The 26,485-nt window shown below is 42.5% G+C and overlaps 1 protein-coding gene across 4 annotated transcripts in view; it reads left to right on the top strand.

Moving 5' to 3' along the window:
* The window catches only part of CARMIL1 (capping protein regulator and myosin 1 linker 1), a 256,037-nt gene that overhangs the window by 84,808 nt on the left and 144,744 nt on the right, over positions 1-26,485 (top strand). For all 4 annotated transcript variants that reach the window (XM_048840027.2, XM_048840028.2, XM_048840029.2 and 1 more), the window contains exon 3: positions 26,040-26,090. In XM_048840027.2, the coding sequence (XP_048695984.2) occupies positions 26,040-26,090 (51 nt within the window). The remainder of the gene's footprint in view (positions 1-26,039; positions 26,091-26,485) is intronic.

The raw sequence follows: 26,485 nt of genomic DNA, 5'->3' as shown, positions 1-26,485 counted from the left end.
AAACCACAAAGGAAAATAGGGATTTTTGCCCTTTTTTTGGTTTCTGTCATATAAAGAAGGCCTGAAAGGTATGAGGTGGTGTTTTGGTTTTTCTCTTGCATGTTTTCCCCTGAGAAATACCCAGAATATCAAGCCTTGCGTTCCCATATTATTCCCCCCTTCATGTTACCTCTGAGTGCCTAATTTTTTACTCCTCTAATTTTGTACTCCTCTTATTGTTTCACAAGTCTTTTTATCCAATATGCAGAAGACCTCCTTTCATGGAACAGTGGATAGTGTAGGTGACATTTTTAAAATTTGCAAACAAAGAAAACATTGTCTTTATGGTCATAATCACCCTTTTGACTGCTGTGATTCATGTTGTAGAGTTGCCTTATACTTAGTATGAAGGAACAGATTATAGATTGAGAGGAGAGAGAACCTCAAAGGTATTCACACAAGCTGAAATGTGATTTCTGAAGCTACTCATGTCTCTTCAAATATCAGGAGTGTTGGAAGTACAGCCAACCTGACCAAATTTTACTTGTTAGATTATAGAAAAGAAATACAGTATGAGGTTAATTTGAACAAAGTAAAAACTGATTTTCCAGTCCATGTGTTCATTTGCTGTGTTCCACTGTTCAGAAGTTCACATCTTTTAATTTCTGTAAATTAATTTCAGTAGTCTCTGTGCATCTGTTAGTGTAATGTCTTTCTCTGTTTAGGCGCCATGTCTATAGAGAAATGGGACATTTTGAGAACAAAGTGGATTTTCTCATTAGATCCTTCACAAAATGATTCCGGATAATGGGAGAAGTTGAGTGTCTCATCCTTGTTGCTAAGTTTTTATGGTGTATACAGTATAGCATTAGAATTGGACACATCTTCAGGAGTGTAATATTAATCTTCCAATTACCTATAAGCAATATGATTTCACTGAGGTTATGCCTGCGTAGAGTGAATTTAGGTGAGTTGCTCCTTTTTTCCCCTTCATTGAAAAAGGTGCAAGGACTGAAATGACGAAGGATAGAACTTGTATGAACTCTAAGCTCAAAGTTCATTGTTGAACTGAGATTCAGCATGCAGCCTAGGAGTCACCTGAACAGTTACCTGATAACGTCAGATGAGATCAGGTAGATATCAAAGAATGAATGCTGCATAGTAATGCTAGCTGTGAAGCAGAAGAGCTGGGTTTAGAGTGTTGCCACTGAAATTTAAAAGTGGAAATAAATGCATATGTTAAATGACATTTTCAACCATTTTAGGAAAATTGGTCTTTTTTTAGCTAAACAGCCCAAAGCCATAAATGAAATTGACTGTACATATATAAATATTCTACTGTACATACTTTTATTCTTGTTGAGCTGCCTGCTGCCCCCGTGGTCAGTCTCCATCGCCCATTTCGCCCTCAGGCACTTTCATGCTTCCTTCATTGTGTTCTTATAAATATTGAACACACTTCACCAAACAGGTCTGCAGAGCAGCTCTCCTGTCCTCAGTCAGGATTCACTTCTGCTGCAATACCCACAGTAAAATGCCAGCTAGTACTGGTGAGGAAGATAGCTGGTAGACACTTTGTCAATACCGTACATCTAATTAATCTATTACAACATGGGGGATGAGGAAGGACTCAGAATCATCCAGCTTGCATGTAACTGGTCTATAATGCTTATTTCCATTGTTCTTCCTCTTCTGCACTTTCCTACTATTCATTTATATCCCTGGTTGTATCTTACCTTAAATTGAACTGGGAGCTGTTCTGGCAGGGATTGTCCCTGCTACTCGCTTTATAAATACCCAGTACACAGGGCCCCTGATGGTGATTGAGTGCCATTGTAATAAAAATAGTTTAATAATAATAATAGAATTACATAAGGCATTCATTTTACTTAGTCTTTTTTTGAAAAGCGTTTTGATTCATGTTGGATTGTTGTGTGGATTTCTGCTGCTTAGTCACGGTTTATTGGTTCCAACTGAATTTTGAAAGATATCAATTAATTCTGGTGGACAAGACAGAAAGAAAAAGTAGATCCTACCATTGGTGATGCTGTTAGGTGGCTTGAGACAGTTTTCTGCATGGCCATGTTAGCTGGACGACACTATAATGACTGACTTTGTGATCACTTTCTAATGGAAAGTATGGAAAAACCCTTTTCTAAAGGTGAAATGAAAGCTGTTTAAGATCTCAAATCAGTAACATAAAATATTTAGACAATCTCCTTTACTTAACACAGAACTCAGGGTTCACTTTCACGGCTGCAGTTGATATCATCACTCACTTCCAAAGCAGTGTCAGAAACACAGTGATTTAGGTGTTAGTGATATCATTAACTGTTGTAAGAAGAACACAGGAACCAGAAGTCATGGGCCAGAACCTCACCTGATGTGAATCAGCATAGCTCCATTGACTTCAAAGGAGTGACATCAATTTATAGTAGTTGAAGATTGGGCCCTATGTATTGGCAAATTAAAAAAAAAAAAAAAATCCCCACTTTTCCATTACAGTTTAAAATATACAGTTTCCTGGCACGTGTGATCTTTCCAGAATACCTGTTATGAAGGACTAAGGCAAATAACATTTGGAGTTAATTTTAACATTATTACCAAAAAAACCCTACAATATTGTACAGTAAGCACACAAACCACTGTAGTATTACTATTGTAAGATGTAATGTTTGGGCCTGTAGTCTAGTATAGTGCTTTCTTTGTTAAGAAAGTTGCCATCTTATGTGTATGTATAGTACTCACAGTGTGTTTTGTAATAGCAAGAAAGTGAATTCAGGATGTGCTATCTGAAAGTGCTTTAAGGGAGGATTCTTTTGCTGCTATTAGATGTGACTTGGAAAGGAAAATGTGGCTTTGTGACCCACCACTCTCCCCCCTCTTTTTTTTTAAGTTGGTATTTTATTTCCATTTGCTGATCTCTCTGTCATGCACAAGATCTCCAAAAGATTGCAGCACCTGTTAAGTTTTCTTTTATCACTTCCTGGCTGTAGCAGAAATGGTCCCATACAAGTAAGTCTCCGTGGAGCCTAAGGTCTACAAGTCTCCAAATGCTTCTTTGGAGGCATGTCAGAATTACTGGCATTTTCTCTTCATTTTCATTCACTATAAATTCAGGATAAAGGAAATTATTTCCCCTCAAGGGTCATACCGTGAACTGCAGAACAGGGGATGCAGTATTGTTCTTGCTAATAATTGTGATTCATGGCCTTCACAGGATATTGATTTATTCTACTGAAGTGGGTTGTGACATTACTATGAAAGTAGTTGGAGTAGGGGTGGATTTTCATGTGATTCCTAGGGAAGTTAAAATGTGCTGTTTTTCTCAGTCAGTTTTGTGAGTTTGAAAGGGAAACTTTCAAGCATACACCTCACATTTGAGTGATAAACCCAATAGTACAGTAATATCTGCAATACTTATTTTGGCAATTTTTTTTTTCAAATTTGGGTGCTTAAAGTTAAGCACAAAATCCATATTTAGTCACCTAAATAAGTGTCCTGATTTTTTTCAGAGGTGCTGAGCACCCACAATTTCCATGTATGGTCAGGAGAACTGCCAGTGCTCATTTCCTGAAAATCAGGACACTTTTCACTTAGGGGCCGGAAGTTATGGGCTTGATGCAAGAATTGCTGGCTAAAATTCTCTGGCCTATGTTCTGCAGGAGGTCAGACTGAATGATCATCATAAGCCCTTCTGGCCTTAAAATCTATTAATCTGACTTCACTGGCTGGAAGTTTTACACTCTCACCCTCCTTCCACCTTCCTGCACTTAATGTGCATACAGGAAAGTGGGAATTAAATATTTTAGAACCTGATCAGAGAACCTATTCAAGATGATAGAGATTTAATTGAATGGTAGTGTTCTGTGAGCTTTTGACCAGCCCTTTACGAAAGGGTTTAAGTAAAGGAGGGAGGTGGGGAGCACATTCCCCTTCTTCTGTTAAAAGCAGAAAGAAGGGAATGCTCCCTCCTGTTGCTGGCTTTGGCAGGTCCCCCCCATCCTCCTTGGATGGCGTCATGAGAACTCTTTCTACTGTTTCAATCTCCTTTGACCAGGCCCATTATTGCCAACCCCAAATGTTCAAAAATCATGAGTCAGGGACACCAAAAATCTTGAGATTATGTAAAAAGAATAGATTGGGTGTTCTTTTTATTTGCCTTCTGCTCTTTGAGCCTTTAGGGTGCACTGGGGGTCACATTTTGAAGCTTTCTCATCAGCCACGAGGGCTAGAAACTTTCTTTTTCTTTAAGAATGAAGGCTGAAATCATCACATATCCACTTTTGCTCCAGGAGCCGGGGCTTTAAGGAAAACAATAATTATCATGAGACTCATGACATAATCATGAGAGTTGGCAACACTGCTACTGTCCTAACAAGACATTGCAACATGTGATAGCTCACGTACTGCCCCATGCTTATCTAAAGCAAATTGCTTCGTTATTCATTTTACAGTAGTGCCCAAATAGTGTGAAGTGCTGCACAGAAATAAAGGAATATGCAGTGTCTGCTCCCAAAAGCATACAGTCTAAAAATTAGAGAGACAAGACTTTTATTGGACCAATTTCTATCAGTGACAGAGACAAGCTTTCGAGCTTACACAGAGCTCTTCTTCTGACCTGTGCTTAGGGTTGTCAGACGTCTGGTTTTCGACCAGAATGCCCGGTCAAAAAGGGACCCTAGGGACTCCGGTCACTGTTAAAAGTCCGGTTGGCTGTGCAGTGGGGCTAAGGCAGGCTCCCTGGCTCCGTGCAGCTTCCGGAAGTGGTGACATGTCCCTGTGGCCCTTAGGCGCAGGAGCCAGGGAGGCTCTGTGTGCTGGTCCTGCCCCAACCGCCAGCTCTGCAGCCAATGGGAGCTGCAGGGGAGGCACCTGCAGACTGTGTAGAGCCACCAGGCCATGCCTCCACCTAGGGGACGAACATACCTTAGCCCAGGAGTCCCAAACATGCGGCCCGTGGACTTACTTGCTGCGGCCCACCAAGCTCCGTACCCTCCCTCCCCACCAGAGCGCCGCGTTCCCGCTCCTCTGCCTACCTCCAGGCGCCTAGCGCTTTCCAGGAGGGAGGGGGAGGAGCAAGGAGCTGGCAGAGAAGAGGTGGGGATTTGGGGAAGGGATTGGAAGAGGGGCAGGGTGGGGGTGGTGTTGGGGTGGGGACTTTGGGGAAGGGGTTGCAACGGGGGTGGGGAAGGGGTTGCAACGGGGGTGGGGAAGGGGTGGGGAGAGGCGGGACGGGGCCTCATGAAAGGGATGGAGTGGGGGCAGGGCCGGGGCTTTTGTATCTTTTTATGAAAAGGTGTCAGTGATGCGGCCCTCGGGCCAATGTACTAGTCCTCATGTGGCCCTCATGGTGATTTGAGTTTGAGATCCCTGCCTTAGTCCCGCTGTGCCACTGCCTGGGACCGTCTGAGGTAAGCGCTGCCCGGCTGGAGCCCACATCCCCTCCTGCACCCCAACCCCATGCCTCAGCCCTGAGCGCCCTCATGCACCCAAACTCCTTCCCAGAGCCTGCACCCGAACCCCCTCCTGTACCCCCAGCCTTAGCCCTGAGCCCCCTCCAATACCCCAAACCCCTCATCCCCGGCCCCACCTTAGAGCCCACACCTCCTCCTGCGCTCCAACCCCCTTCTCTGCCCCATCCCCCTACTCCATCCCTGAGCCCGCTCCTGCACTCCAAACCCTTTGGCCGCAGCCTGGAGCCCCCTCCTGCACCCCAAACTCCACACCCCCAGCCAGAGCCCTGACCCCCTCATCCACACCCCCAGCCAGAGCCCTGACCCCCTCATCCACACCCCCAGCAGGAGCCCTCACCCCCTCCCACACTCTAACCCCCTGGCCCCAGCCTGCAGCCTCATCCTGCACCCAAAATCCCTCATCCCAACCCCAGAGCCTGCACCCCCTGCTACATCCGTGCCCCATCCCAGAGCCCCCTTCCGCACATTGAACTCCTCATTTCTGGCCCCCCCCCAGAGCCCGCACCCCCAGCTGGAGCCCTCACCCCCTCCTGTACCCCTGCCCTAGCCCAGTGAAAGTGAGTGAGGGTGGAGGATAGCGAGCGATGGAGGGAGTGGGGCTGGAGTGAATGGGCCTGGGGTCTCAGGGAAGGGCGGGGCCGGCCAGGGGTGTTTGGGTTTTGTGCAATTAGAAAGTTGGCAACCCTACCTGTGCTGGTATCATTGATGTTAATGGGTACTCTGTAGTTGACTTTAATGGGATCAGGATTTCACCCCAACACTTCGATATGGACTCCTGCTTCTGTAGGAGGGACTCTGATTTAAGAAGAAGAAAAAATAATCTGCTTCCAGGCTGAAGAAAGGGACTCTAAAGCAGAATGGTTCTCTAGAGTAGTGGTTCTCAACCAGGGGTATGTGTGCCGCTGGGGGTATGCAGGGGTCTTCCAGAGGGTATGTCAACTCGTATAGATAAGTGGTTCTCAAACTTTTGTACTGGTGACCCCTTTCACACAGCAAGCCTCTGAGTGCGACCCCCCCTTATAAATTAAAAACACTTCATAATATATTTAACACCATTATAAATGCTGGAGGCAAAGTGAGATTTGGGGTGGAGGCTGATAGCTCGTGACCCCCTGAGAGGTTACGACCCCCAGTTTGAAAACCCCTGATATAGATATTTGCCTAGTTTTACAACCAGCTACATAAAAAGCACTAGTGAAGTCAGTACAAACTAAAATTTCATACAATGACTTGTTTATACTGCTCTATGTACTATAGACTGAAATGTAAGTAAAATATTTATATTCCAGTTGATTTATTTTATAATTATATAAATGAGAAAATATAATGAGAAAGTAAGTAGTTTTTCAGTAATAGTGCGCTATGCCACTTTTATATTTTTATGACAGATTTTGTAAGCAGGTAGTTTTTAAGTGAGGTGAGACTTAAGAGTACGCAAGACAAATCAGACACCTGAAAGGGGTACAGTAGTCTGGAAAGGTTGAGAGCCACTGCTCTAGAACTGGTCAATTATTCATTACAGATGATAAATGTAGCCTGCTTTCTTGTCACGAATTACTCACAAACAAGTCATGATTTTTTAAATGTTAATTATTGGCAGTTCAGACGTTGAATGAAAAATGAATTTTGATCTATCGCTTGTCCTTGAGCATTATTAAAAAAAGATTAAATACTGGATACAATAATTTGGTAAATCATACCACCATTATGCATTGATTATAAATTTATTGATTGTATACCAGTAGTACTTGATGAGTTCTGGCAATGACAAGTCATTATAGGAAGATTTAGACTAGGGGAAATAGTCATATTAAAAACCGATATAGCTAAACCAGTGCAAATCCATGTTTGAATACATGTAGATCATCTACAACTGCTTATCCATTTAACTTTTCCTTGTAAATTTAACAGAGTAAGTTAATATAAACTATATTTAAATTAAAGTAAGTGTGGGATTGTACACCTTTTTTTTAGCTAAATCGCTTTAAAATCACACCTTTAATTAAACAAGTGTGTATGTGTTTGCGTTGGGGTGGGGTGGGGGACGGATGACAAGGCCACAGCTGCAGCTAGGTAGAGTTCTAGCTAAAAGATTTTAAAGCAATTTGGATGGAAAGTGCTATAAATAGAATAGTAAATGTTTATCAGGAATGAATGGGGGCAGATCATCTTAAAACAGCATTAAAAACCAAAGAAACCTGTAATTGTTTTAATAGTACAGCAGTTCTTGTCTAGACTGCAATATGATAATTCTAACATTGTTTAGCCCCATTCTTGTTTAATGCCCAAACTATCATGATGATGACCTGTTTGGCTACAGCTGTGTTTAAGAGCCCTTCTAGAAGGGGCTGATGGTTAGGGGTTTTTTGATTTTGTTTAAATAGTAACTTACTGTCCTTTGAGCAAATGTGAAGAAAATCTTTGTGTGGATACCCTGCATCATAGGGCAGTCCTTGAATATATAAGGCTTTCAGCCTTGTCTACAACAAGCTTTTTTTCTGAAAATGTTCCCAATAGTGGTGCAGCTCTAATGGATGGGGGTGCCAGTGTTTTTAACCATCAAATTGCGTATACTGTGAGGAGCAGATTTAGGGGCTCCCTGGAGCTTTTGTCTGTATTGGCTCTTGCTCCTCGTCTACCATTGGTGGAGCTGCACTTGTAACAGTGGGGCATTTTTCAGAAAAAAGCCAAGTGAAGACACTGCCTTAGGCTATGTGGACACTGCAGTTGGGACAGCATGTGTAGGCATGTGCATGCTAGCTCTGATTGAGCAGGCTAGCTAAAAATAACAGTGTGGCCACAGTGGCACGGTTGGTGGCATGGGCAAGCTGTCCAAGTACAATCCTGCCTGGGACTTTGGGCATGCATTCGGCTGGCTAGCCCATGCTGCTGCCTGTACCATTATGGCCACGCTGCTATTTTTAGCATCCTAGCTTGATCAAAGCTAGCTCAGATATGGCTACACATGCAGCATTCTCATCTAATTTCAGCATAGACATATCCTTACAAATGACTGGACCGGATCACAGTTCCTAGCTGATGTAACATCAATAGCCTCATCCACAAACAATCTGAACTACCACTTGGCCATCAAGGAGACGCACCAAACTTTGCAAATGCACTAATATCCTAAGCAAACAACATGAGTACTTCTCTTACAGACCAAACGTAGGTCATGAAGCTACCCCCCTCGAGGTCTTGGCTTTTCCTCATCTAGAAATTAACATAAGAATGGCCATATTGGGTCAGACCAAAGGTCCACCTAGCCCAGTATCCTGTCTTCCGACAGGTGCTTCAGAGGGAATGAACAGAATAGGTAATCATCAAGTGACACACCGCCTGTTGGCCATTCCCAGCTTCTGGCAAACAGAGGCTAGGGACGCCATCCTGCCCGTCCTGGCTAAAAGCCATTGATGGACCTATCCTCCATGAAATTCCTTTTTAAAAATAAAATATGAAATGATAGTAAACAGTAAAGTTCCAGGAAGACCCAGCTAGCTTTATCCTTTTGTAGTGTATGGAGGTATATCAGGGAAGCTGAATCAGAGGGCTTCTTATTCAAGTTCAATGTAATGAGAAATTAACATGAAACAAATTGATGGCACTGTCCAATTTTTAAATGGGCTACAGTTAAGAAGCTTTAAGGACATCTGGCTTAATGCTTGTGAAACTAGACGTCATCCCCAGAACTGGCCTGGGAAACCACTTTGTCATCATGGGCTGTGCAGAGTTCACGCAATGATCATCTGAAGGTTATGCTGAAAGAAAACTCAATTCAAACTAATTTGTCAAAGGCAAGAGCAGTTAATAAAACATTAGAGCCTTCCAAATGGTGATCACACTGAGAAAATAGCCAGCTCCCAAGCATCAAATAAAGTACACATGCTTTTAGACCCTGCATCAGACTTAGTTACAGAGCAGAATTCTCTGCTGCCCTTAGATTTAAGGGACTGTGATTTCCCTTTTATAATGAAGCAGTGTCTGCCATTTTCTTGAACGTTTGACCTGCATTTGGGTTGTTGGAAATGGATGTTTTTAACTTCCACAGGGGCTTGGTCATACTGACTGTACATTTTGCTAGGTGTGGGTTTTGTATGGTGCACATTGAATAGGCACAGCTTGGATCAAAAATGTTATGAATAAAAAAAGCAGATGGCTTTGTAACTAAAGACTAATATAAGGCACAATGTGGCATGTACAGCCTTTCATTTCTTGACTTTGGAGTGTTTTACTGTGCAACCTTTAGGTTTTTCACAATGCAATATTTAAGGGAAAAAAGATAGACTATATAAATTTGGAACTCACTGCTATAGGCTGAAGTTCAGGCAAAACAGTTTAGTAATTTATATAAATTTACAGTTTATATAAATGTCATATTTGAAGTTGCAATTACAAGACATATCAATCCTCTTATTTCAACTGATCATATAAGCTGGGGTCTGGAAGTTATTGCATGACTAACAGGAGCATTACTGCAATGTTATGCCTTCCTTAGAAGTCTCCAGTATCGACTGCTGTCATAGATGACCAGACTAGATGGAATATTGTTCAGTTTTGGTGTGGCTAGTCTCATTTTTGGATGGAACAATGCTAGACAAATAATACGTCACTACTCATGAAAAATAATTACAATATAATATTTATTCTGTAAATAAATTGACATTTTTGCCTATAGGCTGCTCAAGCTACACAGGCAGACAAGAAAATGTGTGAGAGATGGGGCGGGAGTTGAAAGGGTTTGTTTCTTTGTTTTGGCTTGGCCGGGGCATTAAACACTCAAGTGATTTTACTCAAATGTAGGAGTTTCTGAGCTGGAATTCCTTTTAGCTAGATATAAGAAACCAGGGGACATAAGTAATTCAACAATCAGTGGTAGGTACTGTCTGAATATTTGAAATTGGCCTAACCTTCAAAGTTCTCTTCAAAAATTTCTCCAACAGTATAAAAAGCTTGACCAGGTAGATGTAGTGTGTATACTGAATTTATCTGATAATATTCTGTGTCAGTCAGATAAGAGAAGGCGTCTACATGTTGAATAGTGTTTACCCTACATGGGGGAATAGGTCCATTGTTGAGGCCTCATTGTTTTGACCTCCATGGTATATAGGAATAAAATGCCTGACAAAAAACTTATTGTATGTTTTCCATGGGAGGTGCTGCTACTTATTACTAAACTGCAGGGGGGAGAAGGGGGCGGTCAGCACTGGTTGAGCCATTGGAGGGCTACCTAAGCCACCTTCAATTCTCTCTTAATCAAGTAAGAAATTTCAGGGTACATAATTACCAGAGAGTAGTTTGTTCTTTTTCTTCCACTCTGTAGACGAGTTGTTTCAGAGTAACAGCCGTGTTAGTCTGTATTCGCAAAAAGAAAAGGAGTACTTGTGGCACCTTAGAGACTAACCAATTTATTTGAGCATGAGCTTTCGTGAGCTACAGCTCACTTCATCGGATGCATACCGTGGAAACTGCAGCAGACATTATATACACACAGAGATCATGAAACAATACCTCCTCCCACCCCACTGTCCTGCTGGTAATAGCTTATCTAAAGTGATCATCAAGTTGGGCCATTTCCAGCACAAATCCAGGTTTTCTCACCCTCCACCCCCCCCCCACACACACAAACTCACTTTCCTGCTGGTAATAGCCCATCCAAAGTGACAACTCTCTTCACAATGTGCATGATAATCAAGGTGGGCCATTTCCTGCACAAATCCAGGTTCTCTCACCCCCCTCCAAAAACCACACACACAAACTCACTATCCTGCGTTTAATAGCTCATCCAAAGTGACCACTCTCCCTACAATGTGCATGGTAATCAAGGTGGGCCATGTCCAGCACAAATCCAGGCTTTCTCACCCCCCCCCTTTTTTTTCCGGGGAGACACACACACACACAAACTCACTCTCCTGGTGGCAATAGCTCATCCAAACTGACCACTCTCCAAGTTTAAATCCAAGTTTAACCAGAACGTCTTGGGGGGAGGGGGGTAGGAAAAAACAAGGGGAAATAGGCTACCTTGCATAATGACTTAGCCACTCCCAGTCTCTATTTAAGCCTAAATTAATAGTATCCAATTTGCAAATTTCAATTTCCAATTCAGCAGTTTCTCGCTGGAGTCTGGATTTGAATTTTTTTTGTTTTAAGATAGCGACCTTCATGTCTGTGATTGCGTGACCAGAGAGATTGAAGTGTTCTCCGACTGGTTTATGAATGTTATAATTCTTGACATCTGATTTGTGTCCATTTATTCTTTTACGTAGAGACTGTCCAGTTTGACCAATGTACATGGCAGAGGGGCATTGCTGGCACATGATGGCATATATCACATTGGTGGATGTGCAGGTGAACGAGCCTCTGATAGTGTGGCTGATGTTATTAGGCCCTGTGATGGTGTCCCCTGAATAGATATGTGGGCACAGTTGGCAACGGGCTTTATTGCAAGGATAAGTTCCTGGGTTAGTGGTTCTGTTGTGTGGTATATGGTTGTTGGTGAGTATTTGCTTCAGGTTGGGGGGCTGTCTGTAGGCAAGGACTGGTCTGTCTCCCAAGATTTGTGAGAGTGTTGGGTCATCCTTTAGGATAGGTTGTAGATCCTTAATAATGAGTTGGAGAGGTTTTAGTTGGGGGCTGAAGGTGACGGCTAGTGACGTTCTGTTATTTTCTTTGTTAGGCCTGTCCTGTAGTAGGTGACTTCTGGGAACTCTTCTGGCTCTATCAGTCTGTTTCTTCACTTCTGCAGGTGGGTATTGTAGTTGTAAGAAAGCTTGACAGAGATCTTGTAGGTGTTTGTCTCTGTCTGAGGGGTTGGAGCAAATGCGGTTGTATCGCAGAGCTTGGCTGTAGACGATGGATTGTGTGGTGTGGTGAGGGTGAAAGCTGGAGGCATGTAGGTAGGAATAGCGGTCAGTAGTTTCCGGTATAGGGTGGTGTTTATGTGACCATTGTTTATTAGCACTGTAGTGTCCAGGAAGTGGATCTCTTGTGTGGACTGGACCAGGCTGAGGTTGATGGTGGGATGGAAATTGTTGAAATCATGGTGGAATTCCTCAAGGGCTTCTTTTCCATGGGTCCATATGATGAAGATGTCATCAATATAGCGCAAGTAGAGTAGGGGCTTTAGGGGACGAGAGCTGAGGAAGCGTGGAAGAGGTGATGTTTGAGCCCTCAAAAAAAAGTTTGTGTTCTGCAGAGGGGGAATATATGATGTTCCAGCCATCTTATTCCTATAATTTGAAGAACGTATCCAAAGGGGTGTCATCCAGTCATACCCACCCTGTGCTCCCATTAAAGCTCATAACCTAAGCAAACATGGGTTATGTCAGTACTTGAGTGGGAGACCTCCAATGGATAGCATAAGGGCTGCATAAGATGGTTGTGTTTGACTCAGTAGCTGCTACTCACCTCTTACAGTCAGAGTTGATCCAGTGCCACAACACAGCACCAGGAGGGACTGTGCTAAAAGCATAGTTTTCCAGATGAGATGTGAAACTGTATTGGAGAGGGGGAGGGAATTCAACAAAGGCTCAGGTTATGAACCCAGGAGAGCCACTAGGAAAATTTACTGCTCCCTTCCTCTACCAAGGAGAGAGAGGATAAATAACTTGGACTGAGGAGAGTGGGGAAGTAACATCTTAAAAGTCCTGGAGGGGGGTGGTCCCATTTTTGTCCTACTTATGCAGGTGCATTCTGCTGTGTACTCCTCCCCTTCTCATAGAGGAGAGCAGTGTACCCGTTCAAATGAGGGGAAACTTTTTTCTCAGTGTAGTGGTAATACTGAAAGAATTAATAAATCCAATCTTACCTCAGTTTAATAGCTCACAAACAGATAGAGAGAGTTCTTCATATGGTAAATATTCATTTACATTTCTGATTACAAAAATCAACCTAACTCTGGCTGTTCAGGAAGGGAATGGAGAGCTGGTGACAAGTTTAAAAATCATTAAACACATGTTGCCAGTTCACATTCAACCCAGGTCAATAGTGAATGAAAATTGCCATTAGAGCTTGTGGAGAAATTATATTTTTAGCCTGTAATTTTTTTCATGAAAATGAACATTTTCCCCTTTTTTTCTAAAATATTTTCTTTGATATTTTTCAGATTTTTGCCAAAATAAATTTAAAAAATGAAAGAAGTTTAGTTTGTCTGAAAACCTTAACTCCTTTGGTGAAAGCAGAATTTTTTTCATGGAAAATTCCTTTATATAAAAAATCTGTTCTCTGTTGAAGAAATATTGTGATAGAAATTTGTTGTCTAGCTGTAGTAGTTACCATATGATAGCTGTTCACTAGCTAGGAGAAATAAATTGGTAGTCCTATTCCAGTTCATAGTGGGAAAAGATCCATCACAATGGGCACTAGCTGGGACTCTCTCAGGCAGTCTCAGCAAGGAGGCGGTGAGCATGGATTAGCATTCACGTCACACTCCCTGTCAGTACGCGGCCCGGGCTGGGGAAGCTAATGATCCAACCAGTGGACCAAATTCAGCGATGAATCCTGGTCACATGCCATCTGAGGCACGTTACATATAGGCTGAGAAGAAGCACAGAGGCCAAGGAAGCCTTATTTGCATCAAACTTTCTCTAAAAATCTTTCACCGTTACTGTAGCACTAGCTCAGTACAGTGCTAGCAACAATAGGGAATGCTAATACAAGTACCTGACCAGCAGCTGCCATGTTTTTACCAGTCACACACTTTGAGCAGATGACACGGTTGCTAAAACAGCAAACGACCTGCACTGGCTCTCCCTCAATTACTTACCCCTAGTAGGGTGGAACCGGTGACATCGATGATGGGAGATATTTAAATAGAGTTTGGTATAGATGCAGCTGACTGAATGGACATAGAGACTGGTCCATCTATGTTAAGGTTGAGTGACGCTGGCGGGCAGTGCGGGAGACAACATTATTATTTATTACTACGGTAATAATAATTGTATTTAAGTAGAGTTGTCAGGGAATGGTTGGGGGTTTTCCCCCCTGCAGAACATTTCAGTAACTTTTTTTTAAAAAAAACTACACATTGAAAAAACCTGAGAAAAATATTTTTTTGTTTTTGAAGAAAAGTCTGAAAAATGTATTTGAAGCAGCCTTGGAAATGTTAGTTTTGACTTAAAAAAAAGCTATTTAAAAGAAGTTTTGAATAAAAATTTCAACCAGCTCTAGTGCTAGACACTTCAAATAGACGACAAAATTCCTCCCTGGAAGAGCTCACAATCTAAACAGACAAAAAAAAGATGAGATTGGAGGGGGAAGGAGTATAACGTTACCCAAAAAAGGTTGAGGCAGGTGATTGACACGGGCCATGTTAGTTTCAGTGTTGTTTTGTTACATGTGTGGAAATGAGAAAGGAGTCAGCAGAAGAGCAAAAGCAGGAGGGAGGAAACAACAGTTGGCCAGGAGAGTGCAGCTGGGCAACTGAGGGGATGTACCCACAGGGTGGAGGGGGACCAGTAATCAATGGCAATACAATGCATGAAAGGAAAACTATCCAGACATATTCAACCACAAAACTAAAAACGTTTATCCCTCCCACTCTTTGGCATTCTCATCATTTTCTCTCTATATATGTGTTTACATTATATACAAATACAGACACACATTTTACAAATTCTTGTACTGCCCCAGTTCCAGAAATAAATGGCACTACACAAGTTAGTTAAGTGGTTATAATGTTAGAAGGCTGGGAAGGCTCCTTCCTGTTGTTCCCCATGTGAGGAAGGGAGAAGGTTGGGTGTAGTGGGACCTGAATGGTTTTCTCTGGGCTGGGGAGAAAGAATCAAGGGAGCTAGAAGACCTTGACTTACACCTGTAACATTGGCTATAGATGATGGCTGCTTTAGGAGAGAGTCCTGAAGGTCTGGGGATTTCCATAGTTCGTCACCGATAAACTCTTCTTTGCATTTCAAGTGGCCTATGCTATGGAGGAAATTAAATGAAGTATTTAATTCTTTAGGATTAATAATCTGTTATCTTTCAAAAACACTAAACTCCTAGACATTTAATTATTGATTAGAAAAAGCAAACAGGAATGGGTGTAAAAGAGTTACTTTCTGAAACTCTCTTTTCATTATGGAACAAATACAATTTCCATTAACTCCTCTGCAGGGTGAAGGGTTTTGTTATGTTTTGTTTTCTGTTTTCAACAACTTTGCATAACAGCTGTGTGTGTACTATATCATACTTGTGTGTGTGTGTGTGTGTGTATAAACCCTTTCTCATTAAGGAGAGAAAGTGTCAGGTACAAAGTATTAAATCTGACATTTCTTAAAATGGATGAAAGTAGAATGGGGGGGGGGGGGGAGAGGGAAACACTGCAAAAAGCAAAATATATTTCCAGCTATCTCCGTGTAGAAACAGCAACATTCTATAGCACAGCAGGCTGCTTCTAGTCTGATCAGCTGGAGAGGCTGTCAGTTGCCCATAAACCTGGAGAGAGGCTCAGTGTACTAAGAAGGACGTTGTGACCATGACTGAATGTTGTTCCAACATTAATACCTGCAGTGGCTTAAATCAAAAAGTGGGAGAGTGTGCCACCTCTGCATAAGAAAATGTTACCATCATAACAAATGAAGCTGGGGGTGATGTTACTTTTTTCTGTAGAATAGCATATATGCATATGATCATGAAAAATAAAGTTGAAGCATAAAAAACTGTAAGGTGCAAGAGGCTGGGGTTTTTAGAATTGCAAGTCAGTTCCACACCTACAGCCTTGTTACGTAATTAAGCTTCAGGGAATGGAATATAAAAAAGGCTAATACATGGGAAACCCTTGTAGCGCCATTTATTTCTGGAACTGGGGCAGTAGCACAAATGACAAGAATTTGTAAAGTGTGTGTGTGTATGTATGTATAATCACACACACACACATACAATGTGTGTATATATATATATAGAGAGAGAAGACGATGAGAATCCCCTCCCATTCTTTGGCAGACGTTTTTAGGCTGCTCACAAACAGAAATAAACACATACCGAGTTCTAAAACGGTGACCGTTCTTTCTAGCTACCTCACAGGGATATTGTGAGGATTCGTTCATTAATGTCTATAAAGTGCAAGGTGTTCTTACAGCTGGAGCACGAAGAACGACTGTGCAGTAGTTTAATAAGCATTTCCATTCTAGAGGGCCATTTTTCAATTGCTGATAACTTTGTCAAATGTTCACCCTTCAGACTGAATTTTTGTTTTTAAAAATGCGTTGCAGGTCACCTTTAAATTGTGAATGAGCATTCTCAGGGGTGGCCCAATTCAGCAGTACATCAGCCCAGCTTCTGTGCTGTGCATGTGTAATCAGACCCTTAAGGTACACCAGGGTGCCACCTTGTGGTGGTGTTTGTCATATCTATTAAGAGAGTTCTTACAATGTGTCTTTTTTTGTTTAAATGTGATCTACCACAGATACTGATATTTGACCTCACTTCTGCACAGAAAATATGCAAAAATCCATTTCCCCTCTCACTTCTCCCTCCCATTAAGAAAATGCAGCAATACAGAAAGTGATCAAGCAGTGAGAGCAGACAGTAAATTAGATGTCAAATCGTAATGAGATATGGCAATAATAAAGGATGATGCAAGTTTGAATGCATCCAGAGGTGGCATGCAAAAGTGCAAAGATACGTTAGTCTCTCTCCATACAATTCTCCAACAATCCATGCCAGGAATATTATGCTCGAGTTTAAGGGATTTCAGAAAAGAGCTATGGAAATTATTGGGGCAAAGGAGAATGCAACATGGAATTTCCAATGGGCAAAAAGAGGAGTTAGGCTTTGTCTGTAATGGGCTTTTGCACTGACTGCAGCCATCAGTGTAACCACACCTTTGCAGTCTCTGATGTGGACAGACCAGGTCTGCGGTGCTTACCACAGTTTTGCACAGGAGTTATTTGTATTTGTGCAAAAAGTTGTTTTGCCTACTCATGCCAGGGGCTTGCACTGGTGTAGCTATGTTGGTAATTGACCAGAAATGACAGTAATCTGGCAAACTCTCAGTCTAGAGAAGGCCTTTATCTGTAGCTTGGCTAAGTGCCAAGTAAGTAGTATGGGAGGGGAGGAGAAAACATCATTCTAATATTTGAAGAGTACAAATGCTAAGGAGGGAAAGGAATTATTTAACCCAATCAGAGGAGGAGTAGATGACTATAAACGTATCCCCCTACTCCAAAAGTAAAGGGTAAATGAGGGGAAACTTTCTGATGGGAAGAAGTGGTGTTCTGTTGAATATTCTCCCAGAGGAAGCTGTGAAAGTTTCATCACTTGTGATGCTTTAACACTACACTGTACTAAATGATGCAAGCCAAATTCAGCCTTGGCTCAACTGGGAGCAACTCATTTGAAGTCAGTGGAGTTGCAATCACTTACACTCTCTAAACCTAATCTAGCCCCAGTCACTTTGGTATTTAGGTATTTACAAAATTAGGAATGCAATCATTTGTACAATGATCAAAAATCCTGGGTGGATTCTCAGAGGGAGAGTAGGTGGCTTAGTAAGTCTAGATATGAATCATTACATCTAAAGTACAGTACTTATTAGCAGAACAAAGACTATTTACATTACTGTTTGGTTTAGATTTTGCAGGAAAACTGAGGATGAGTTCAAGGTGAAACAATAGAGTAGCTGTGCTTTTTAAAAAAGTACAAATATTGGAGGGCATGAAGCAAATTTGCATGGCGTTTTCCTACGAAGAGTCTAAATAAGGAAGCACATCACAAATACGCCCCCTTTCTTCCTTCAAGTAAAATGTAGTGCAAGTGATTGAAACTAGTTAATGCTGAAGTAATGGCAGGAGCAGGGTGAGAGGGTAGAGTTCATATGAAAGGGTAAGAGGTAGAGAATCTGAGATGGTAAACTACAAAATTTGACCACTATATATTTATTATATAGTTTATTTATTGCATCCATATTTCAAAATAGAGAAGGTTCAAAGGGTGCATATCAGCTGGAATCAACATGTAGTATAACCTTTTTGTGTTCCTATTTTAATCTTCATAGGTTTTTTACTTGTTTTGTTTTTGTTCTTAAGTAATACACAGTTATTGTTTTGTAAAGTTTCACTCTCAGGTTTTCTCCAGAGGGAAAAGATTGTTAAAAGAATTATGTATTTAATTTGCTTGTGAATTACAAACCATTTAAGTATACAATAAATTTGGTGGCCTAAGTTGATATGGATTATTAGATAAAAATGCAAAATTAGTATAAAACTGTGCTACACTAATGATCTGCCCAAGACTGATAGATGCAGTGTGTTATGTTAATTTGGTACAATAACATTAGCAGGGCTCCATAAATGCAAATTTCAATATCTGACGAGATTGCAAAAATGGATAATAAGCCTAGAAAGAAAACGTAACACAAGATGCATCTGTATATTAATATTTTGTTAACTAGTAAAATATACTAGTTGCACGGGTGGGGGGCGGGGGGGAGAGGAGTCTGTCGTCAATGTTGTTGTTAGTTGCTGAGGCAAAATCATGAATCTGTACAGAAATAACTGCATTTTGTAAGCAGTTTTATTTCTATACTAATTAGGTGGCCTTGTATAAGGCCTGGTCTACACTTAAACACACGCCCTAAATGTGATAGCTATACAAACCAGACCCTCCAGGGTGGATACAGCTATGCTGATGGGAGGATTCCTCCATCGATGTAGCTACTGTGGCTGGGGGGGATAGGGGTGGTGTTCCTACACTGATGGAAAAGCCCCTTCTGTCGGTGCAGGTTGCGCTCTTCTATGGCGTTATGCTAGCATAGCTACAGCAAACTAGCAATGCAAGTATAGTCTTCACAGTGTAGACCGGGGTTCTCAAACTGGGAGTCAGGACCCCTCAGGGGATCGCGAGCTCATTACATGGGGGGTCGTGAGCTGTCAACCTCCACCCCAAACCCCCTCTTTGCCTCCAGCATTTATAATGGTGTTTAAATATATTAAAAAGTGTGTTTTTAACTTATTGGGGGGGGGTCGCACTTAGAGGCTTGCGATGTGAAAGGGGTCACCAGTAAGAGAGTTTGAGTCCCACTGGTGTAGATGTACCCTGAAATGAGCTACAGTATAGGCAGTCCTCTACTTTACGATGTTCGAGTTGCAACGAACAGCACTTACGACGCTTCTCCATTGACACCCTGATTCGACTTACCGCTATCGGTTTCGAGTTTACGACACTCAGTCCTGCAATGGAGTAGATTGCAGCTCTGAGTTACGACGTTCCGATTGACGATGCAATTGTAAGGAACCAATGGTGTCATAAGTCCAAGGACTCCCTGTACACTTATTCAGACTAAATTGATTAAAGAAGCTGAAGAATGCGATTAAATGTTACGTAAACTGGGAACCACTGGACCTACGTTAAGAAAAATAATGGTTCCCCTTAGTCCTGGTCTACACCAGGGGCTCTCAGCCTTTTTCCTTTGAGCACCCCTCCATGCTATAAAACCTCCACGGCCCACCTGTGCCACAACACCTGTTTTCCTGCATGTAAAAGCCAGGGCCGATGTTAGGGGGTAGCAAGCAAGGGTAACTGCCAGGGCCCCACACCACTGAGGGTCCCGTGAAGCTCAGTTGCTCAGGCTTTGGCTTCAGCCCTGGGTGGCAGGGCTTCAGCCCCTGCAGGGTTGTGGGGCTCTGGGGCAGTGCTAAAACCAGAAAACGCCCTAAATCTTCTTTCAGATAGCCGAGAAATCTGTTTCATTGTTTGTATACTCTATTTTTGTTATAAATGTAAATCAGTCAATCAAATAAAATAACTATTTTTAGCAAATCATTGGTTAAAATGGTCTCTCTCAGGATCCTATCATGAATATACCCATCAAACCAATTTTAGTGCTTTGGGGCCAGACTTAATCTCAGATGTATAATATACATTATAATAGATCTTAAAATGTCTGCTTATTGTGCAACTGCAGTTGCAGAGCTTTTCTAGATAGATGATTTTGGACTGTGCGTGCATCTGGACATTCATTAGTTAGGGAAGGCTATGGAATTAAGGATAAATACATTTTGGAAATCATTTGTGTGTGGGGATGGTGATGTTTACTATTTAAATTGTAATCCTTTCTTGTCTTCAGATACGGCTTTGGAAAAGGCAGAGTAAGATGTTAGATTATAGATATAGTGAGCTGGATACCTCCAGAGCAACGGTCTAGTTATGTGCTTTGCATAACATCCTGTCTCATGATCTACTTCCTTCACTCTCTATCATGTAAATTACACATACCCTCATACAGTCCTCTTAGGTGTTTTATCCTACTAGTCATTACATCCACAGTACTCTATATCCCTCGCTAGTGTGTGCTTCTGTCTTGAAAAGATGATTTAATATATTTTACTTTATTAATGAATTAGTAGAATTTGTGAGAGAACAAATTGAGTTGGTTATGAATGAGTGAAATATACATGTTTTGGCTAATTTAGTGGAATATGTGAACATTTTGCTATCTGATATTAATGTGAGGCACAAACTGAGCTTTACTGGTATTTTTAACAGATTTACAGTATTCTGAAAGGCAGGCGTTTTAGCAGGATGCTAAGTTTAAAACAGTGCACATTATTTTCAGGTGTCTTCATAATTCCAACATCTTTTAGATTAGAAAAATAAAAATCTTTCAGTAACCTTAACGTCTACATTCCATCAATTCATGCAAAAAAAAACAATATTTCATACACATTAAAGAAATGTTCAATTACACAATTGAAATATATATGGATTACCCTTATTTGTATTATGGTAGCTTAGAGGATATGTCTAAATTTCAGTATAAGCCCAAGGCTCAAACTGAGGCTCAAGCCTAATCCCTCTTCTGTCTACACAAATCGAGCTCACCTGGGGCTTGGCCCCAGGGTCCCAGAACCCCCCAGAGTAGAGGGTCTGTGCTTGGGTCAAGCTGGGACACAGAGTTCAAGCCCTGTTGCTTTGCAGCATAGATGCAGCCACACTGGACTTGTGCTCTGGGAGTCTGCCAAAAGTATCCCAGAATCCCACGGATGGACTTTCTTTGTTCTTTGAACAGGCAAGTTTGGTAGACAGTCCAGTTCTGCCACACTGCATCACAAACAAAGGGCTAGAGCCGTCACATTTTGGGAGAGTGCTAGGAAGTCTGGAATATGGGTGGCTGGACTCAAGCCAGCATAATATAATGTAAATGCTGGAGCCCCTGGTCAGCACCCTGGGGTTCAACAATTCCTAACCTGGGGTTACAAATGAGTTTAGACACTCAAGCCCTAGGTTAACAAACCCAGGGTCTGCTAACTTGAGTTTTACAGATCTGGGGCTTACTTTGGAGTATAGACCTATTCCTAGAGGCTGGGGCCCCATTGTGCTAGGCACTGTACAAACATATTTTGTACATGCGAGTAGGGCAGATGGCTTGTCTCCCTAGCTCAGGAAAGACTAATACCATGCCTAAAGCCTTTCCTTCAGGACCCAGTTTATCCTTCAAACACAGTAAAACTGTTCAACCTAAGTTGTACACATGAATCTGGTCTTTTCCCCTAACCAAGGGTCTTCACATGGGTCTGGAGTTCTTTCCCCTTTTGTGTCTCTTCCCGTCTCGCTCCAGGGCCTGACGCTGGAGCCAGCCTCCCTCTTCCAACTGAGTCACTTGCAGGCTTCTCTAATCACTTTATTAGTCTCAGCAGGGAGCTAGCTGAGCAGTCACTGGTGAGTCTGGGCCCATCTCCCCTTAAAGGACCAGCCACCCTTTGACTGTGATTTTGAAAAACAAACAACAAAATACGCTTTTTATATTGTCCTTTTAAAATCAGTACCAACTTTACAGAACCTTCTCCACAGAACAACGATTAGCCCATACCTCATCTAATTTTTTCTTCCCTGTGGCCTTACCTTCAAGGAATAAGAGAAGGGTAAAAATTGGTGTTTCCAAGATTGTCTTCGTACATTTTTGAACTCTTTTAAGTTGTCTTAGGGAAGATGTTAGTATATTTTTAAGCGTTAACAATGTTACTTAAAAGGAATTTAGATGTCGCATAAAATTTTGAAATGTTTAAAGAAAATGTCAGAAAGCCCTAAACTCAGGTCAGCTATATGAAAGGTCAGGTTGCATACTCATGGATTCAAAAGGCCAAAATTGTGATAAATGTCAACACTGTTCTCGTCAAGTTGGTTATTACGGTGCGGCAACAGCTCTGCTATAGTTAAACTTGAGCATTCGTTTTAAAGTAACAGAATTGAACTTTTTGTACAACAGTAATTTAAAAGCAATCAAATTCTTTTATTAGTTTGTAATTACATTTGTAACAGTTTCACCAGTAAGAAATGTGGAATTCTGAACTTCGGCCGAATGGAAATCTCTCTCTGTTCTATGTTACCCTTCAAGTAGAAAGGCTTTTGAGCAGTCTGAGAGTAAGTACCCTTTTGAAAAAAGAAAAGGAGTACTTGTGGCACCTTAGAGACTAACCAATTTATTTGAGCATGAGCTTTCGTGAGCTACAGCTCACTTCATTGGATGCATACCGTGGAAACTGCAGCAGACTTTATATACACACAGAGAATATGAAACAATACTTCCTCCCACCGCACTGTCCTGCTGGTAATATTTGCGCATGAGCTTTCGTGAGCTACAGCTCACTTCATCGGATGCGTTCAATAGGAGCTCCTTAAGTCAAGCAGACACTCTGGCAGTGTGACTTTTACAGGTACTTCAGTCTGAGACCTTGGTACATTTAAAGACTGAGTACATTCTGTGGGCCAGCATTCTGTCCTGCACTACAGTTATAGCTGAATTGGGGCATCCACTTACAACTCAGTTGTGCTCCAACCTTGTTATAGCATGGTTTGGGTTTGCTTGCATAAGTAAAGTTATGATATGTTTATAACCACGTTAAAGAAACATGCTGTCTAGTTATAACACAGCTTGGGTCCATCTATGCAGGCAAACCTGTTAAAACAAGGTTGTGGGGCACAATTTTAATGTAACTAAGGTGTTCCAGTGTGCTTATAAATGTGTTGACAGGATCTACATGATTTGTAGGCCAGCAGCTAGAATATAAGTAAAGGAAGCAGCTCTCCAAGAGCTGCCCCGCTCCAGATACTTTCCTAACTCTGACCCTAAGACTAGATAGCCAGGGGCAGAAAAAAGGAGGCAAGGAAGCTCTTGCCATGGCCAAGAGCCCCCTCCCGTGCCTGCTCCACTCGTGAGACATTTTTCTAGTTGAGCTTGTTGCTGGTGAGCATCGGTGAAGCTGCCCTTTCATCCCCAGCTGGGTGCTCCTACAGCGGGGTGGGCAAACTATGGCCCGGGGGCTGCATCTGGCCCTCCAGATATTTTAATCTGGCCTTCAAGCTCTCGCCAAGGAGCGGGGTCCAGGGCTTGCCCCACTCTGGCACTCCAGGCGGGGATTGCGGTCAAAAGCTTTCCCCACTCCACACGGCTCCTGGAAGCAGTGGCATGTCCTCCCGCCGGCTCCTATGCATAGGGGCAGCCAGGGAGCTCTGCACACTACACTTGCCCCAAGTGCTGCCCCCGTAGCTTCCATTGCCCAGGAGCTGCGGACAGGGCAGTGTGCAGAGCTGCCTGGCTGTGCCTCCATGTAGGAGCAGGAGGGAGGACATGCCGCTGCTTGAGGTAAGTGCCGCCCGGAGCCTGCACTGTTTAGCCCCTCCTGTGCCCCAACCCTCTGCCCCAGCCCTGATCCCCCTCCCACCCTCTGAACCGCTTGGTCCCAGCCCAGAGCCTGCGCCCCCAGCCGGAGCCCTCCCCCCCCCCATACCCTAACCCCCTGCTTCAGTCCGGAGCCCCCTCCCGCATCCTGAACTCATTTCTGGCCCTACCCCAGAGCCTGCACCCCCAGCCGGAGCCCTCACCCCTTCCTGTACCCCAACCCCCAATTTAATGAGCATTCATGGCCCACCATACAATTTCCATACCCAGATGTGGCCCTCGTGCCAAAAAGTTTGCCCATCCCTGTCCTACAGCAACCCCTGCTGCATCTAGCTGTTGAAGGTAGTCAAACGTCTCCTAATGCCACCTGTTCTCTTCAGTACCAGAATTGCCAATAGAGCTCTTCGCTTGATGCTTATTGGTTCCAGTTAACGATTAAACATCGCTGCCCCCCAATGCGCTGTGGGAAGGGGGGGCCTGGCTGCTGCCCTGCACGCACCCAGGGGTTTCCATCTGTCGGCCCCGCGCCTGGGGCTCTGCTACTCCTGCATCCAGGGCTCTGCTGCCACCCCTGGATGCGCGGGGCTGGCAGCCGGGATCCTGGGCAAGGTATGTGGGGGAGGGGAGGAGGGCAGTAGAGCCCCACGTAAAACATGGGGGGGCTGCAGCGCCCTTGCACCCCTAGTTTCCCATTAAACATTTAACCGATTGAATTTCAATAGGTTAAACAGTTACTTTTTTTTACCCACTATTTACATCCCTAGCTGCGCTAGAAAGAGAGCAGAGTTCAGATCTGGATTTCAAACTCTCAAAGTCGGGGGTGTTTGGCTCTGGATATTTGGTTCATCTTTCATGCTGATGCTAGCCTAATATGCATAGAACATGGGTTTTTTATGTGTTTTTATTAAAGCTACTTATCTGAAATTAGATGCCAGTCTAATGGTTAAAGTACAAGACTGGATCTAAGAAATGTGGATTCTATAATTAGCTCTGCCACTAACTGGAGGTGGGGCTTTGGTCAGGTCATTGGACCCTAGGTGGATCAGTTTCCCCATCTGTGAAATGAGAATGAGTACAGAAATCTGCTACTTTTGACTTACCTACATATTGAGGTAGTGTTCTCTCTGATCTGCCTGTTGAATCTCCAATTTTTTGCTTTACCTACCCGCACATTCTTTCCCATTGACATCAGTGGGAGACACATGCATTGTTACTTTAGAGATCCACTGGGTTTATTGGAAGGGAAATGTTTGTCCATAATCTCTCAGAATGCTAATATTTTATGTACATTGGACATATTTGTGTTCCACTTGAATACTGGCATTTTTGCATTCCTGGTGTTTTCACTTTTCAAATTCATTTCTTTTAATAATTTCATAAGAATGCAATTATTCAGATGTTACTGTGCAATTTAGTTAAATATATTCTGTGTAGGTGGTATTAAGATTCCTGTAGTAGCCGATTTATAGAAAACCAGATCACAGAATTCTCCTTGCTCTTGTCTACTAGATTAGAGACCAGTCCAGCTCCCAGCTAAGTCAACTGAAAGACTCTTACTGACTGCAGTGAGAGCTGGATCAGGTCTATATGGCCTGACCCTGCAAACAATCTTTATCATAAGCTTCAGTGGGATTATTTACCTTAGATAAGTACTACATCTGGGTAGTAAGTGTTTGCAAGATCAGGCCCCTGGTCACCAAAGAAGACCAAAATTAGTATCCTTGTTGTCTGTGAAGTTATCTTGTTCGGTTCTGCTCATTTTTATCTGTTGGAAACTATAAGCCTGTCTTTTAAACAGTCAACCACTGACTCAGTGTGACTGTGCAAGTCATTTGTTCATGTGATGCCTGGGATTACTTAGTTATGAAAAGAAGTAAAAGTCTTCGTAAAGAAAGATTCTTACCAAAGACACTAATATTTCTGAGTGCTGTCCCTGTAGATATGAAACACGGCTTCTGCTCTCCATTTTTTAGGTGCTTACATCATGTCGGGCCTTCTTGTTGACCTCCCGCATTCCCACCAAGGTAAGTTTGTTTTATTTCAGTTCTTGTGTTGCAATCATATTCATACATTGCACTGATGTAAACTTACTGGTGATAGTGCTTCTGCATCTGAAACAAGATCAGAGGATTGGAGTAGTAATGTTTGTGTAAAGTTGTTATAATGCCTTTTCAATAATGGCCTTCTTAAATGGTTTTGTCAGCACATAGATGAAACATTATAGGAGAACCTAGACTTTTAAAAATGTGCATGAGTGAAGAACTGCATTACAAATAACTTGAGGTGTTTTAACGGCACAATCCATAAGACTCCTAATGGGATCTAGGTGAGTTAGTTCCCAAACAAGTTGATGGCATTACTCTGTGGGTATTGCCTACATTGCAGTTGGTGGGTGAGATTGCAATTAGGGGAGACATAC

This window comes from Caretta caretta, chromosome 2 (genome assembly GCF_965140235.1).
Source record: "Caretta caretta isolate rCarCar2 chromosome 2, rCarCar1.hap1, whole genome shotgun sequence".
NCBI classification, from domain to species: Eukaryota; Metazoa; Chordata; order Testudines; family Cheloniidae; genus Caretta; species Caretta caretta.
This window is presented reverse-complemented; position numbering and strand designations above follow the sequence as displayed.